The following is a 16,571-nucleotide window of genomic DNA, read 5'->3' as shown; positions in this document are numbered from 1 at the left end:
TGATAGCAATTCTGAGCTCGCGTCGATGATCGTGATGAAAACAAGTCAAACAGTGGGTCCAGATGCCGGAAAAACATCGATGTAATGCAATCACAGCTTTTGCTTTAGACCATATTTAGCGACAGAGGATGACTCAGCACCGTGCATGACTGCTTTCGCCAGCGGTGGTCTATAGCGCCTGGCCATCGCCACTCCTTTCGTTGGTGTGTACATCGCGCTCCAGAAGTGCACTAGGCGAAAATAAAATATTTGAATTGCTGGTTTGGCGCAGCCAATTATGTTAATTCCCAAAAATATCCGCTCCAGATTTTTATCGATCAGGCTCGTTGCCGAGATGTGCTTTCTTTTGTATGGCTTTGTTGTCGCACATATTCTCTTACACCCATGGTGAGAGCGAAACAACCTAGCGAAGCTTTGTCGAAAACATATCCTTCACTCTCTTGAGACACGACTCTGTGTTGTGCAGGTGAACAAAGATTTGACGTGAAATTATTGAATCTCTTTAAAAAGTAAGACACGATATTTTACTGGGCCTTTCTGAGCCTTTGCCATTCTTTAGAATGAACGCTGGTCGAAATATCAAGAATCGTCAATATAATCGTTGCCTGGCATTACAACGTCGTTTGACCAGTATCTCTTAGTATATTAAGGGTCGTTAACTCAAAGTAAGAACTTTCAACTTTCATGATGACAGTCATTTCAATCTGATACGTAGAATACAAATATATCATTGCTATGTTACAAAAGGAGGAAGCCCAAAATGTCTCGTGACATTTCTCACTGTTTTCTGGATTTAGCAAGGCTGATATGCGTCAAACCACCTTTCAACTGCATTACAAACTCCTGAAGAGAATTATGGAGGTAGTTAAACCCGGCCTGGATCCGAAAGTTGGCAAGCTCCGCCGACTTCTTTGTCGAGTACAGAGGTAGCAGTATATACGGGAATGGTCTGGAATTAAATCACCCAGTAGAGGACTCGTACTTGCTCCAAGTTGGCGAAAGGTGGAGCACCCGGTCTTCCACGTGGCAAATTATATGTGAAAACTTGGAGCCAATTTCTCCTGGAATCAAATGAACGGAGCGCATTATTTCTATAGCCTTGGATTTCTTCTTTGTTGATCCGAGATATTTTGCCGCCCATGAATCTGGCGTGCCTTGTAGTTACTGGTGAAGTGCATGGTTTCCATCGTTTTCTCTTATCATACGTGCAAATTGTGCTTGCGAAAAGCCAGTCTTGGCAAACGCAACTTTATTTGGATACCAACAGCAAAGTAACAGCAAACAGTATATATTATCTAATGAACAACGAACGCATGGGTTATCATCTCGCTACAAAATAGTCTATATCTCCACACACATGTACATGTACACAGCTGTGCCTGGCCAGTTGTCCGATCAGAGAATGATACAAACATCGCGTAATTGCGATCAGTTTAGTAATGGGGAGGTAGAGGAAGGACGTCAGCTATATAACAGATGTCATGTTAATCTTCTTCACCGAAATATAACTCTCAAGAAAGCATATCGTTGAAAAGGGACATTATACTTGGCTTCAGCGACAGATATGGTCAGTATCTTATATACAGAAAATAGCATTGAGCGGGTCTCAGTTCTGGGATTGCCTAAGCTCAACTGCTTGTGAGACTTTGTGCACAATAACATAAAGCAACACAACAAACACGCCCAGTAAAGTTAACATTGTATCTTGCTCCTGGAGCATAATAGACAACTCGGTAATAATCGGCCACTGAGAACGAAACATTGAGTGCCACATGCCTCCAATACCAACCCACAGCTAAGAAGCGGTAGAGGTACAACGAGCCAGAGCACAGCAGAGTTTTCAATGGTGGAGGCAGAACGTGCGAAACGGGAGCTCTAGTCTCAAAGTTCCGCGTGTGTGATGCGTGCCGGAGAAGTTCCGTGACATTGCCAGGAGCACGCTGGAGTCATCACAAAGGCGTAGCACGAATCAGCCGACAGGGAATATTGAAGACGTGAAGTCCAATGACAACATCGAAAGAATCTAGCTAATGTTTCGCCATTGTCTGTGTATCGTAGTTGGTACACATGCATATGGCTGTAACGTCACTACAGTCTTCCTCCCGCCGGCCGGGGCGGCCGGAGCGTCGTCAAAAACAACGGCGGACGCTTCACAAAGGCGAACCAACCCAGTCACGCGCCACCCCACGTCATTCACTCTCGCTTCGTCTCGTACAGAATCACAGCTGCTAGGTGACCAGCCCGCCTAAAATAAGCCGCACCCCAGGTCGACGCGGCACCCAATGAATGGCTGGCTAACCCTCGGCTCGAGGTCCAGGGCCGGGTCTGATACTCCGGTCCGAAAAACGTCACGGCAGTCCTCGGGTCACGTGACAGGGGAGTCAGGGGAGACCCGGTTTCGAATCGGATCCGGTCTTTATTTACCTCCCAGAACCTCGAGTCACATCCCACAGCCAAGAAAGGAAAGCTGTAACTGAGAAACCACTCAGTGAAACCGAAACCAGCTCAAAAGCTCGGTATTTTCATACCAGGCCTGCAGTACAACTCCGAGAAGTCTGAATGCGCACAGCGATGTGATGTCAGAAGCTGGACAGGAAGGTGACATAAAAACCACCAGTTGATCCGAGAAATACGCGTCTGACACCAGGAGACAAAAACATGGACCATGGGAAATCGACCCTGATCTCACAGGCACAGATTCCGCACAAAGACAGCGCCGGACCTAAAAAATACGAATATGAATTTCTATACGTGACGTTGGTTTGAGACCCGCGACCACCTTCTGGGCACCCACGGCCTATTCATACATGAACACCCCCGGACCCCAAAGTCGTGTTCTGACGGTGTCCCGATCTCAACACCTGATGGTCTTGCCACCAGGACCCCTCTCAACCGCAGCAAGGCTGGACTGCGCAATAAATAGCAAACCAACGCAGCTACGTGACCAACCATCGCTGTTCGCCATAGTGATAGAATGCCAGTGCCTGGGAATAAAAGGTGGATTGTCGCGCCCGCTCGAATGGCATGCACAATTTTTGTATACAGAATCACCAGGCTAGCCGAGCAAAGTCACAAAATCGACGCGCGTGTGGGGTGCATCATGTGACATGTGCGAGGTATACGTACTTCTGTCACATAGGTGGTGCCATGAATCCGCCCAGAAACGACCTCAACGCAGTGTGCATTAGACGCAACGTTAGTGATGCCACGCGCCTCAAACCAGCGGTTTCGTTACATCCATCTCACAACAGTTGTGGCCATGCAATGGCTTCCGAAAATATTAGGTCACAGGACTTCAGATATCAGAGCACAGCTAACTTACATTAAATATAGGGAGCAATTAACAGCAGAAACATTAAACGTCTCGGACAAACTGGCCCAACAATGCGGCGCCAGTAAATATCACGGCGTAACAAAACCCACCGAGGAATTGTTCGCGCATTTGCACACATATCTCTCAGACAGCTATGACCAGCACCACCTCAAATCTCTCCGGCACAGCTCATTTGTCCTTCTCCTACATGTTTTATGGCTCAGGGGCTTCCTGTATCGCACATTCTCTGACACAAATCAGCATAGTCAACGCCACTGTTGCAAACGCGCAACGGACCATTAATTTAACCGCTCACACGTAGGCAAAAGTCCTCCCAATAAAAGGAGGCAGCGCGCAATCCCATCAGGTCACGGTCTCAGTACGCAACTAAAAGATCTCAAACTCTCAATCGTGAGTATCATGCTATTTAATATCCTCATTTCCATGAGCATTAGAGTGCAGCTTCCCATGAAAATTGCAGGTCTGCCGACGAAACAAGACATCGAGGTAAATTAACAGGCTGCCCTGTTCAGAACAAGAAGCTGAGTTTCTGACCCGGCACTTCATGCCGTCCTCATCTAGTCCTTTCGTCTCCAGCCCGTTGAAAGCACCACCTGAGAGTCTGGAGGCCCATGTCTGGCGCACCGGACCGTAATCCGTTTAAATCCATTGTAGCCACCCGGGCTTGTTGTGCAGGCCCCCAAAATAGACCTGTCCCGTTATCTGGACAGAGGGAGAGCTGTGAGCGCTTAGCGCGGCGCGCGGCGACCCTCGCCACTCTATCTGGGCATATCTCTGGAGAGGGCCGAAAGGAAAATAAAAAGCGGAATGGTTTGAAGGCCGGCGCTATGGTTCGTAATGCGGATAACATGCTTCAACCGGTAGAAGGACGCGATGCACGCGAAGTGAAGAGCCAAAGTAATCCTAGCCAACGATGATAAACTGACTTAAAGCGGAATACCATAATATTAACGTTATCTTCAGCACGTTAGCACCAACATCATATTCTTGTAAATCCATACGCGTCCGAGCGCCAACACAAAGACACGCTTGCCTTTGTAGATGTTGCTATATGCCAGCATGCCTACGGCAGGCATACTGTGAGGACAGTTCACGGCTCTTGCAACCTAACGCATCTGCGAGTCAATTCGTAATCCCACGTCAACCTCGAATATGCCTCGTACGAATCCCAGAGAAATCGCTACAAAACACGCCTGACAGCGCATACAACCCTCCCATCTCTCATCACAGCATCGCGCGCACCAGCATGAGGAAAGCCTCAGACCCACTGCAACATGCGTCTCAACTCTGACACAGGTCTGCCGAGGGACCGGCGGATGTCGGAAAGCTTTCAACTGGGGGCCGGCGAGCCGGTGCACTGGCGAAGTCCTCGCCTTGGTTTCCTCACCGTGAGGGGATCTGGTTAACCTGGCCACTACGCGGGATAACTACCTACAGGTACCACAGCACTGTATGCAAGTCACCAGTCGGCAGCAGACCCAGTGCCGGAAGCTGCGTTCTGAAGCAATAATGAACTATAATATTGCACTAACGGCTTGGCATAAGTAAGAAAATAAGCAAGAAACGCCTTTACCTCCTGGCTCTTTTTTGGCATTGTGAATCGGGGCTTTTTATTCCGTTACTGATCAGCCGTCAACACGCCGGGAAGTGCTGGTTAAAACGTTTTGAGGTAAGAATCTTTCAATATAGCCAATGCTTGCTTGATAACGTCGTTTACCAGTATTTCCTCCAGCACTTAAGGTCGGTTATTTTCTGAATAAGAGCTACCCATTTCACAGCGCATTCGTAGCCGGGCATGAAAAGGGCAAACACAAAACACCCGATATACATAATAATGCGTGCCTTCTACGAAGGTCTCTATCCATCTGTCTGTATATATATATATATATATATATATATATAGGTCTTAAAATACACGTTTATGCATAAAATGAACACATAACGAACAGGAAAGCAACCGTGGTGGAAAGCTTTCTGCCACATGTAATGTTGTGAGTTGTGAATAAGAAGTACCTAACGAAATAAAAAACAACATAAGTAAATAAAACAGAAAGGAAACGTTGATATATGGCTGGTTGAAATTTTCATGGCAGACGAGAAGCACTTGGGGAAATTTTCCGAGAATCTTTGAGCTATGTCTATAAGCTGTAGAACGGAAAGTTCATATCCCGCTCGAGGCCATAGCCGGGGCATAGAGTACCCCCAGTGGCACTACTGGTTTGTGTCCTGGACAACATTTTTTGGAAGCCAGTTTAAACTACCACACGCTTTAGTTAGAAAATTAAAAGTCACTGCACTGATCGCACTAAATCACCGACAACACACACACACACACGCACACACACACGCCATGGAACCGGACGAATCCGAATCGAGTCTCATATCACTAACAAAGCGCATGCTGAAACAGTCACAGGCACTCTGAGCTAGTCAATAATGCGCCAGCGGACAGGGCTTCACGAAAAGATAATACCTGACCAGCGGGCGTGATCATCGCTTAGGTCACGAGGCGCGGAACGTGGCGCCGGAATAACGAGCTCGTCCAGCCGCAGAGGATATATGAGACCAATGCTCACTGCACAATGGCCAACTCGCGCTAGCAGTCTCCGAGCCGCCGGAGGAGGAGGATCAAGTGAGTAGCACAACACGCGGAGCTAGTGACTTATACTCTGGAGGACTATCGCATGAGTGTGCGCGGACTTCCCTCGAGCGATGAGTGACTGCCCCGGTTGCGGGGACTGTTCGGGGAGTGTCCCACACAACAGCCGAGCGCCAAGTAAATGACACATCACTAACGGAGAACCGAGCGAGCGAGCAGGTTCTCGACGGAGACCGATGGAGCAAATCGACTCTCGACTAGCACGGAGCGAGCGAATCGATTTTCGACGGAAACGGACCGAGCAGATCGATTTCCGACGGGGAGACCTGGCCGAACGGCTCGATCTCGACGGAGAGCCAAGAGACCTACTCCATCTCTATCGAGAACCGGGCGAGTGACTCAGTCTCGTCGGAGAGAGGAGAGAATACCTGCATCTTGACGGACGACCGGGCGAGTGACTCGGACGTGACATCCGAGCGAGCGGTTCAACCTCGACAGAGATCCAAGTGAACAACTCGATTTAGACGGAGAGCCGCTTGAGCAACTCGATTTCGACGGCGAGTCCCGTGTGCGACCCGAAGGCGTCGGAGAGCCGAGAAAGCGACTCGAATCTGATGGAGGGCTGACAGGGCGATGGCACTCCCGTTACCAGGTGCCGACCGAGTGTGACAGTCCCCGGCGCAGTGTCAAGTGAACGCTCGGAACCCGGGGCTCCACCACGGAATCGTCGCCTCGGTACGGGCGCAGTCTCGCACGTGGGTTCAGTCAGCAGCTGTCCGATGGGTGGCCCCTCAGTGCGGGCGCAGTCTCGCGCGTGAGGTCAGTCAGCAGCTGTCCGGTAAGTGGCCCCTCAGTCCGGGAGCAGTCTCGCACGTGAGTTTAATCAGCAGTTGTCCGATGGGTGGCCCTTCAGTCCGGGCGCAGTCTTGCACCCGAGTTCATTCGGCAGCTGTCCGGCGGGTGGCCCCTCAGTCCGGGCGCAGTCTCGCACGCGAGTTCAGTCAACAGCTGTCTGGTGGGGGGCCAGCTGCTCTGATGTGAGCAGGACGCTAAATGACCTGAGAGTCTGGAGGCCCACCCAAAAACGATTTCAGGTAGGTCAGGATGCTCTGGTGGGCACCACCCAAGTACAGCCGGGTGTACAACTACGCCCAGCACCCGAGCGCGGCTGTGCACCTACATGCCTGTGCACTCGGGTAATAATACAAAGATTTGTGTGAATTGTGTTGATGCGTGTGAGTCTATCGCGTATGTGGTGCTTTAGGAAAGCGAGCAATGTCACCCCGCACTTTCCGGACACCATTTCACGTCGACACCGTGCCGCTCTCGCGGTAGATACTTGCACTAAATATCGCAGACCAGCTGGTCGAACTCAAAGCTCAGGGCCACCGCCAAGAATATGAAATACAAAAGAAACATGACCACGCCGAGTCCCTTGTGCATCCTCCACCTGAAGCACGCGATGCTGATGATGACGAACATGAGCATGATGAACAGGCAGAGGATGTTGCAGTTCATGCCTTCCGAGTCGACTTTTGTGGGCAGGACGTTGACGGTCTCCTGCCGCGACAGCTGGCCAATCGTCTTCGCCAGGGCGTCCAGCATCCAGGGCACCGGCAACCTGCGCAGGTCCAGAGGTCACCATTCGAGCTTCCCTTACGAAGAGCAGGTAAACACGGGGAATGGATGATGGTTCTCAGCCGATCTCATCTGAGTTGAGGTGTTTGGCCACTTATATAAGCAACACTGAGGAAGCAAACCACTGAGAAAAGTGAACTATCGGGAGTAGTTGCTTTCTCTGAGTTTTCCATAATCAACAACTACATGATTTATGCTGTGAGGAGTACACCTTGCAAGATAAAATTTCCTATGGTTGAATGATTCACAATGACCAGACAGTACCAACGATGCCAGCTGTCCGCTAGCAGAAATATAAAGGTGGGGGGGGGGGGGGGGAAGGGTGGACACAGCTTTGTGGCGATTTGTCCATTCTGAGCAAGGGAGAGAGCTGAAACAGTGGGATTCAGCACCATCCCGCCGCAGCGCGAAGTCTGTTCATATCTAGCTCGACTTGTGAGACGACTTCGAGCCGTTTGAAGGCAGGCTGACTAACCCGACGCAGATGTCGAAGATGTTGCTGCCAACGGAGGATGACACGGCCATGTCGCCGAATCCCTTCCTGGCCACGATGACGCTGGTGATAAGGTCCGGCACGGAGGTGCCAGCAGCCAGCACAGTCAGCCCCACCACCTGAAACGGATACGGTCAGCTGTTAGATCCAACGCCGGGTCTGGCCGATCAGGTACAGGAGACCCGCCGCCTGACACAGAGGCGTTCATGTCTGGTCAGCTCCACCATCTGACACCAAATCGGTCAGGTCAGGTCGTCTGCGCCATCCCACATCGAGAGAGATGTGCTGCAAGGTTCAGCCGCTGTCTGTCTCGAGCACACGGCTGCACCACGCGCTCTCGTTGATTACTCATTCGTGGAAAAACCGGTCTGCACATGCACTGGCACGTCAAAATCACCGAGAGACATTGGCATATGTCACGAACAATGCCGTCAGCCAGAGCGCCCACTTTTCCATAAATATTCAGCAGTTCTTACAAAACTCTCCTCCTCTGCCTTTCCTCACGTCCCTCGCCGGCCGCTGGGCACCCTGTGACACACGGCAATCTGGACCGAAGCTCGTATAACCGCGCCCAACTAGCGAGCCAACTCCGGCCATTCCAGCGTCCGACGGCAGTGCCGCGCCGCGTGGCTCCCGACCCCCGCGCCACCCCGGCAGGCCGCGTCAGTCGGTGCCGACGTCCCTGCCGGATCGCGCATCGCCAGGCGTCGACGCGGACCGGATCCGCCACGGCGGCGCCCCCGTGACCACCTGCCCGGAAATTGATGACGCCGTCTCCCAGACAGCGACGGCCGCCATCCATGCCGAACAGGTATCGACCGCGGAATATATGAATGTAGTCGCGTCTAATGAAGATGGCGAGAGGACTCCAGTGGAGTTAAAAATAGGTTACGCGTGAACCGGTGGAGTTTAGAATAGGTTACGCGTGAGCGTGAATCGGTGGAGTTTAGAATAGGTTAAGCGTGAGCGTGAACCGGTGGAGTTTAGAATAGGTTACGCGTGAGCGTGAACCGGTGGAGTTTAGAATAGGTTACGCGTGAGGGTGAACCGGTGGAGTTTAGACTAGGTTACGCGTGAGCGTGAACCGGTGGAGTTTAGAATAGGTTACGCGTGAGCGTGAACCGGTGGAGTTTAGAATAGGTTAAGCGCGAGCGTGAACCGGTGGAGTTTAGAATAGGTTACGCGTGAGCGTGAACCGGTGGAGTTTAGACTAGGTGAAGCGTGAGCGTGAACCGGTGGAGTTTAGAATAGGTTACGCGTGAGCGTGAACCGGTGGAGTTTAGAATAGGTTACGCGTGAGCGTGAACCGCTTGAGTTTAGAATAGGTTACGCGTGAGCGTGGACCGGTGGGCCAGCGACAGGATGGGACGGTGTGGATCGGTGACAGATCTCACCGGTGGACCGGTGGACCGGTGATGGGATATGGATCTGTGACAGAGCGCTGTAATTTCCATTTCAAACTAATGTGAGGTCGTGAGCTGTGAGAGGTTGTTCAGAAATGAGAAGCCGTATGCGTGGTATAGGGGAAAGATGCTGGACTCGCAATCCAGTGGCACCGGGTAATTCCCAGAGCGGGCGCATTGTTTGGCCCACCTGAAGTGGAAAGGTCAGCTGGCAACTGGCCAACGAGGGTCAACCCAGGCCCGGGTGGCCGTGTCGCAGCATTGTGGGACACGTAAAACCCTCCGCATTCCTGTCTGGCGCAGGGGCGGAGGCAAAATTATCCGTTGAACTGGGCGGTACGACTTGGGTAGTGGGGTCAGGGTAAGCGCAGCAAGCTATGCTTAGCAGGTACTGTAACCCAGTTGCTCATGCAAACCGTTCGGAATAAATTCCTTTTCAAAAAGTTTAGAGCCGGGCGTAATCACAGAAAACAATAATCTTAGCAAATCGACCGGTAGCAGTCAAGGAAAATAAGCCTCGTTTTTCATTCGTCCAAGGTGACCCGAGGCACAAAAAATGGTTTTACGCGGATTATCGTGGCCTTACAATAGCAGACGAGAGAAGCCGTGTAAAATTTATCGTGCACACTGCTAGAATAAACTAATATATAAAAGTGAAACAGAGCTCGCAGGCCCTTTTTAGCAGAAAAGTTGATGACAGGAAAGAGTAGATAAGGGCTGGCGACTGGACCGATCATCAGAGTGGAGGTGTCAATAAGTGGCACGGCCGACCCTTTGTCACGTATGGGAAATGGATTTAAGTGAGACAGGTTCAGAGTACCTCGTGCTTTGGCGTTATGATGTGGGAGTTTTCATGTTAGAAAATACTGACCTTGAGTATAGCAGGAGGTAGAAGTCAAGCGACATTATCAAGAAACCACGGGTTATATTGAGAGAACTTGTCATTTGGAAGCTGTGCTCATGGTCGTTTTTTCGAAGAATCGATTAACACCACCCCAAACTTCCCTTCACTCCGTAAAGCACACCGCACAAATGTGAAGAGCCCACTCTCAGACACCCTGTTTGGGGTGTGTACAACCAGGTGGCGATAAACCACCGAGCTGTCCTTTAAACCGTCTCCTTCAAACATGTCCTTTAAACCGTCTTTCCCCAAACTTGGCTTCGGCCGTCCTGATAGATCACTAGTTAGAGCGCCTGCTTTCCGATTCACCCTGGCGGAGCAGGTTCGAGTCGCCTTAAGCGTTCTTAATTTGTCCCTGACTGGAATAGCCTGCGGTCGGTGGCAGCGGCCACTCTAACTATCAGGTGACGTCAGAGGGCAGGACGGCCTGTGCCGAGCATCGCGACACAGTAAGCTTTCGGGGTAAAGGATGCAGTTGACCGGAGATTTCACGATCGGACGTTGCTGTCAGGGCCCACGCAACGAGCCCGCTTAGCATTGGCGCCCATGCCAGAAATGCATACAATGAAAAGGTTCGGACTAAATCTTTTTTTAAAAAAACTCATGGTCGTTGTCATCATAACGCATGACGATTCGATACGCCTCATGCTTCTACGAGAGCAGCCCTTATATCACAAATGCGGAGAGCGGCGTTTGTGTGTCCTCTCATCCCCAATAGTGTGGACGTAGTCGCGCTTTCCTTCTCTTCTTTTCCATGAGAACGAATACCGGAAACACTGAGCGAGGTCTCCAGATCGTGCCGTAAGTTATAGGTTAGCAATCAACAATATCAGGTCCGAAAATAAGTCGTAAAAATTAAAGCAAACAGACTCTGTTCAAATAAAACTCCCGTTTATCCAGACTGACCAATAAATAAAATCAAGCCACGTCTCATTCAGCTGTGGCAACAATGTTTCTCACACGACCGAGGCTATAGTGACATTCGAATGGCCATTCATCGTAAAGCTGGACCGAAACATTGGCAGTATTCAGCGATCTCACCTTCATCAAAGTATGACTGCAGAAGATACTTCGTTGAGGACAAGAGCGAACATCCTGTCAACATAACCTCAGAGCGCTACACTGCTGCCGTTCATATACCATTCGAGGAGGCCCTGGGGCGACTTCACAAAATCGATCATGGAAGGGAGTGGCTCTGGCAGGACGGGATGACCTCGGGCACGGCACGGACCTCATTGAATTGGCAAGAGGAGCATTTCCCTTGAATGCACATCAGCTTAAGCCTGCCGTGCTGTGGCTTCTCACTCACCCGACCTTTCGCCCCTGGACTCCACAATCTGGGGTAACCTAAGGAACCCCATACCCGCGTGGACAAGCAAGCGAACATCCAAGAACTCAAGGTCGTCTCCAGACTTCAGATGGGACGCATCACCTTCGACAAGATCGAACAATCGACGGCCTGCAGCAGATTAAGCTGATGGCCATCCTGGGCCGCCTGGCGGCCCATCTCGAGCATCTCTTGCAGTCTCATTTTGAAGGTCGTGGAATAACTAATGACGACTTCCGCCGCTGTTCGTGTTTTGTCACTGAATGGCAGCCGATGGCCTTCACCCACAGCCACGATTGTGTGACAGGTACAATTGCCTCCGCTGAGGTTATCGTCGCTAAGCTTTTACGAGGGCCACTCTCATTTCAAAAAGCTGCCGCATATTGCAGTCTATTTTTACAGATGCACCTGTATTGTCTCGTTGCAATCCTGCCGGCATTTGTGGACTGGCATAACATGTAAAAAAGTTTGCGTGATAAAGACATGACGTATGTACCTACCGGAATCTGCTGGGCATAGCATAATCATGATATTAAAAGTGATTTGCTTACTGTTTCGGCGCCTTGTGTTGCAGCAGTTTCAGAGATATATTTTTTTTGTATTTCTTCTGCCCAGTTTTCCCTGTTTTGCTCATATGCATTGGGTTGGGAGGCTCAGAGGAGCTCGGGAGGAATGAAATCAGCATTGGGGCAGGGGGTTCAGCCCCCGACAATATTAAAACACGATGCTCCTGGTTCCTCTTCAGATGACAGGTCAAAAGGAATCTGATTTGTCGGTTTTGATCTGTATAACAATACAGAATACATAAATGCGTGTGTGTGTGAGAGGTGGTGCGCGCTGTGCGATTGCTATAAACCTGCTCTGAAAATTAACTTGTCAACCATAGCCGATCACGAGCGAATGAAACATTGTCACTTTTGCCCCTCGTCTTCAGCTGTGCCATTGCTGTCAGGAGCTTGTCGCAGCCGTCAATGCCGTGCCTGCATCCCGCGCTGACAGGCTTTCGATTTGCGAAGTCGACATGCTTCAGCATTCACAGCACCACTGATGTCACCAAGCGCCTGGCCTTAACTCCAGTACATTGGACTGGACAAGTGCATTACCATCCGGTCCGCGGCTCTCAGTCTAGCCAGGTCGACATTGATTTGTTGAAGTTTGAAACTGTTCGGGGACAATGGGCAACTTTTTATGGGCGTCCATTTGGTGCTGCGGGACTGAATAGAGCCACAACTTTCGTAAATCTGGTGATTCAACCACATTTCTCCAGACAAATGACATTAGTTTTCAGCTATATATTTAAAGACATGGTTTCAAGTATAGAGACGGCTGGCTTTCATTCCGTGGGAAGAATCCGTCCTAAAGACAAAGCTCCACGAACGTGAATTCAGCTTAGAATTCACGGCAGTGCAAGGTGCGCTGAAAAGCACGAGACGCTTGTCATGTAGCTGAATTCAGGATTCACTAAGATGCTTAAGTCGCTGGGAAAACGTCTCGGAATTCCTGCGAAATTGTCTGACGGGATACGCTGCATCTTCTTGCACCGCTTGACAACTGACGTGGCTGGTGTTCGGAATTGGCCTTCTCTTGTGCTTGTGGAAGGACGAGAAGGACACGTACTCCCAACTTCTGCCTATCGTTTCTAAACGGTTTAAGGTCAATTGTCTGTCTTGCAATGACTGTATATGCTGAACAAGTCTTCGAAGGTCATTTTTCCTGGAAGGACCGGAGAACCTGATCCGAAAGTTAACTTGTCAACCATAGCCAATCATGAGCGAATGAAAAATTGTCACTTTTGCACTTCGCTCTCAGCCATTACGCGATAGACCAAAATGTAATATATATGATAAATGAATAAGCATAATAATAATAAATAATAAACTAGTAACGAATTATCACCCAACATAGCGACAATGCACACCGCGAGAATTCATTTGAGACCCCTGCAAGATAATCTGATTATCCTGAGATGCGGGTAACTAAACGAGTCCGCCCGTATTCTTAACCCCGCGAGGCCACACAGGAACGGAAGCAAGGAAGCATCGGTGAGAATTGTACATTTCGCAAGGTATAGCTGAACAAAGTGAAATATTTCAACAGTTCAAATGACTTCTGTTTTGTACAACGTGTTTTTCCTGTAGCAATGTAGCTTTGAGGTTACATTCATTGATAATCATGGGTTCTTGCGGCATGCGTCTAATCCACTAGCACAGTTGAGCCAATCGAGTTCGAGCAAATCAAGAAATTCTTACCAGCACCCCGCAACATCAGAAAGCCGCCCCATTCCAGACCGGCTTTCGGCCAGTTGCCAGCTGAGTGTAACTGGATGATGGGACAAACGAAGTTTATGGGACACAACCCACATGAATGCCCTTTGTCAAACGCCGGGTGCATTGCTCCAGTGGTATCTGGGTCAAGGCCCGCCTAACATCTCTGAGTTTGTCTTACCCATCCTAATTTCATCAAGTTCGAATAATCCCTCAGTCGATTCCTATTCTTCCATAATTTATGGCGCGGTGGCTTACCAACGTATTTGCTTACTGGGGGAAACGCCATGAATTGGTCACTAACGATATGCACACTACGACACGAATCGACCGTACTGTAAACTGCCAACATGAAAAGCGCGCGACAACATTTCCTTCTAATCTGATGGCTCAGTGCATGTTTCAACGCTGTTGTACAGATGTTGAGCTCAGTATTCAGTTTTACAGAACTCTAGGGCACATGTTTCGGCGTATCTAGCCTAAACTAAGGTGTAGTGCGCTGCACTCTGGTCCTCTTACTGCACTGTGCATGAATAGATCTAGCTAGCTACATCGCTTATGGTATGTAAATATATAGATCGCGGCCGTGTTTGTACAACGTCATTCAGCAACTAGACCACGCAGAACGGTGAAACCAAACATGACCCTATTACGACGGTGTCTTCTGCATTGCCCATGCGCAGCTGCCGTCGGCACATCCTGATACGCTATTTCCAGCAGCGCCAGCATACCTTCTTTTAATGCCGCCAATTGAGTGCATTCTATGGCATTATAACCCACCATCAATGCACTGAACACAAAATACTCTCAGAAAAGGATGAATGCAAGCTGGTCAAAGCAAAACAAGCGCGTCAGAAACTGACGCTATAGCACTACGTAGTCACAGTCTTACAATTCAAGACAAGCTGCGAGCTGTAGCACGACGTATCACTAATATATCATACTTATCATTGTTACTAATGCTACGACGGTTTATAGATTACTGTTCAGTACATTTCAGCCTAACAAGTGTATCTATCATTCCTTAGAGGCGGCTGCCAGAGTCTCGCCGGCTTCACGGCGCCCACGTCGTCGCCTCTTCGGCCCTCCAGCGGGGAGGGGGAGGGGGCGGCACGCCTGCCTGTGTCGTCACCTCCTCGGTCCTCCTGCGGGGAGGGGGAGGGCGGCACGCCTGCCTGTGTAGTCACCTCCTCGGTCCTCCTGCGGGGGGGGGAGGGGGCACGCCTGCCTGTGTCGTCACCTCCTCGGTCCTCCTGCGGGGAGGGGGAGGGCGGCACGTCTGCCTGTGTCGTCACCTCCTCGGTCCTCCTGCGGGGAGGGGGAGGGCGGCACGCCTGCCTGTGTCGTCACCTCCCCGGCTCTCCTGCGCGGGGGCGGCGGCACACTCACCCGTGTCATCGCCTCCCCGGCCCTCCTGCACGGGGCCGGCGCCACGCCTGCCCAACGTTCCATCCGCGCGCTCGCATGGCACGTGCGCAGAGTTAACTCCCGACTACCCGAACGTGTCACCCTGCCGTCAGCGGTCTCCGGCAGCGCTCGTCGTCCGCCTCGCCAGCTGATGGAGCTCAGAGCCGTGCAGCTGATGGCGCTGATGGCGTCAGCTGATGGCGATTGCGCAATGCCGCGATGCGGAGTCGAGCCGCAGCCCTAGGGGCAGACCTGACGCGGCGCAGACGTAATCTGCGCGCACACCTGCGATTCCCGACAGCGATGGCGCCCCCTGGTGAGATAAATGTGATCCCCTGTCAGCTGTCAATCGGCGTAACGGGTCGCGGAAGCCCGGCGCCAGTGAGTCGCGCGGGCGGGTCTCGTCGGCGGTGGGGCCCGTGGGTCACCTCGCACGCAGCCGTGCGCCCGGCGTGCCCGTGCCCGGGACGAAAACTAGCCTTGTATCAAGTGCAGCCTGCCGCCAATGTTTTTTCCAATCTAGGATGACAATGCGGTGACTTATAAGCATTGGAAAACGAATTTAAAGAAGGCGGTCTCACCACATCATATTTCCTGGCATGTGAAACGTTGTAAAATGTCTGTTTTAAGGAATAAATCCGAACCTTTGGGTGGCTCTCTAGGATCAGAGCTCACGCTATGCTCTGCTCAGCAGTGCTTCTTGTGCGAGCCCTGACCCCACCATCTAATTGTGCAATTCCAGGTCGACGGCAGAATTTGGTGGCGAAAGTTTAACTTGCCGCAATATTCGACACATTCCGTTCTGTCCTCTGACGTCACTTGACTTTTAGTGCGGCCGCTGCCGCCGGCCGCAGGTTATGCTATTTCAGATCATGTTCAAGCTATATGCTGCCTAAAAAGGTACTTTTACATGATGCTGCCATCGCTTTCTTTTGGACACTCATAATCGTTTCAAAACAAATTTTAGAATGCCCCTTAAGTTTGGCACATTTACGTACGACATTCGGTGAGAATTATAATATTTGATCGCAGGGTACGAAATATTTGTTGTAATTGATAGCCACTGAAATCCCTGTGTGTCACGAGCTCTTCTGGGCGTCACAATCGTTGTTAGGATCGTCACCACTAGAGACGGAAGAGTTGTTACGATTAATGCCCTGGTGTCTCCCTCTTTGGGCGCTCCAAAGCGACGCCACGTTTGCTGC

The 16,571-nt window shown here is 50.7% G+C and overlaps 1 protein-coding gene across 1 annotated transcript in view; it reads right to left on the bottom strand.

Moving 5' to 3' along the window:
- Positions 1-1,241: 1,241 nt before the first annotated feature.
- Positions 1,242-16,571, bottom strand: part of Nckx30C (solute carrier family 24 member Nckx30C) — a gene marked incomplete at its 5' end in the record, with an annotated part of 107,063 nt that continues 91,733 nt past the window's right edge. The window contains 2 exons of the mRNA XM_037226338.1: positions 1,242-7,554; positions 8,047-8,183. Of these exons, the coding sequence (XP_037082233.1) occupies positions 7,278-7,554; positions 8,047-8,183 (414 nt within the window). The remainder of the gene's footprint in view (positions 7,555-8,046; positions 8,184-16,571) is intronic.

This window comes from Pollicipes pollicipes, unplaced genomic scaffold (assembly GCF_011947565.3).
Source record: "Pollicipes pollicipes isolate AB1234 unplaced genomic scaffold, Ppol_2.1 Scaffold_5724;HRSCAF=6776_pilon_pilon_pilon, whole genome shotgun sequence".
NCBI classification, from domain to species: domain Eukaryota; kingdom Metazoa; phylum Arthropoda; class Thecostraca; order Pollicipedomorpha; family Pollicipedidae; genus Pollicipes; species Pollicipes pollicipes.
The sequence above is the reverse complement of the archived record's forward strand: the minus strand, read 5'-3'. Positions and strand labels throughout refer to the sequence as shown.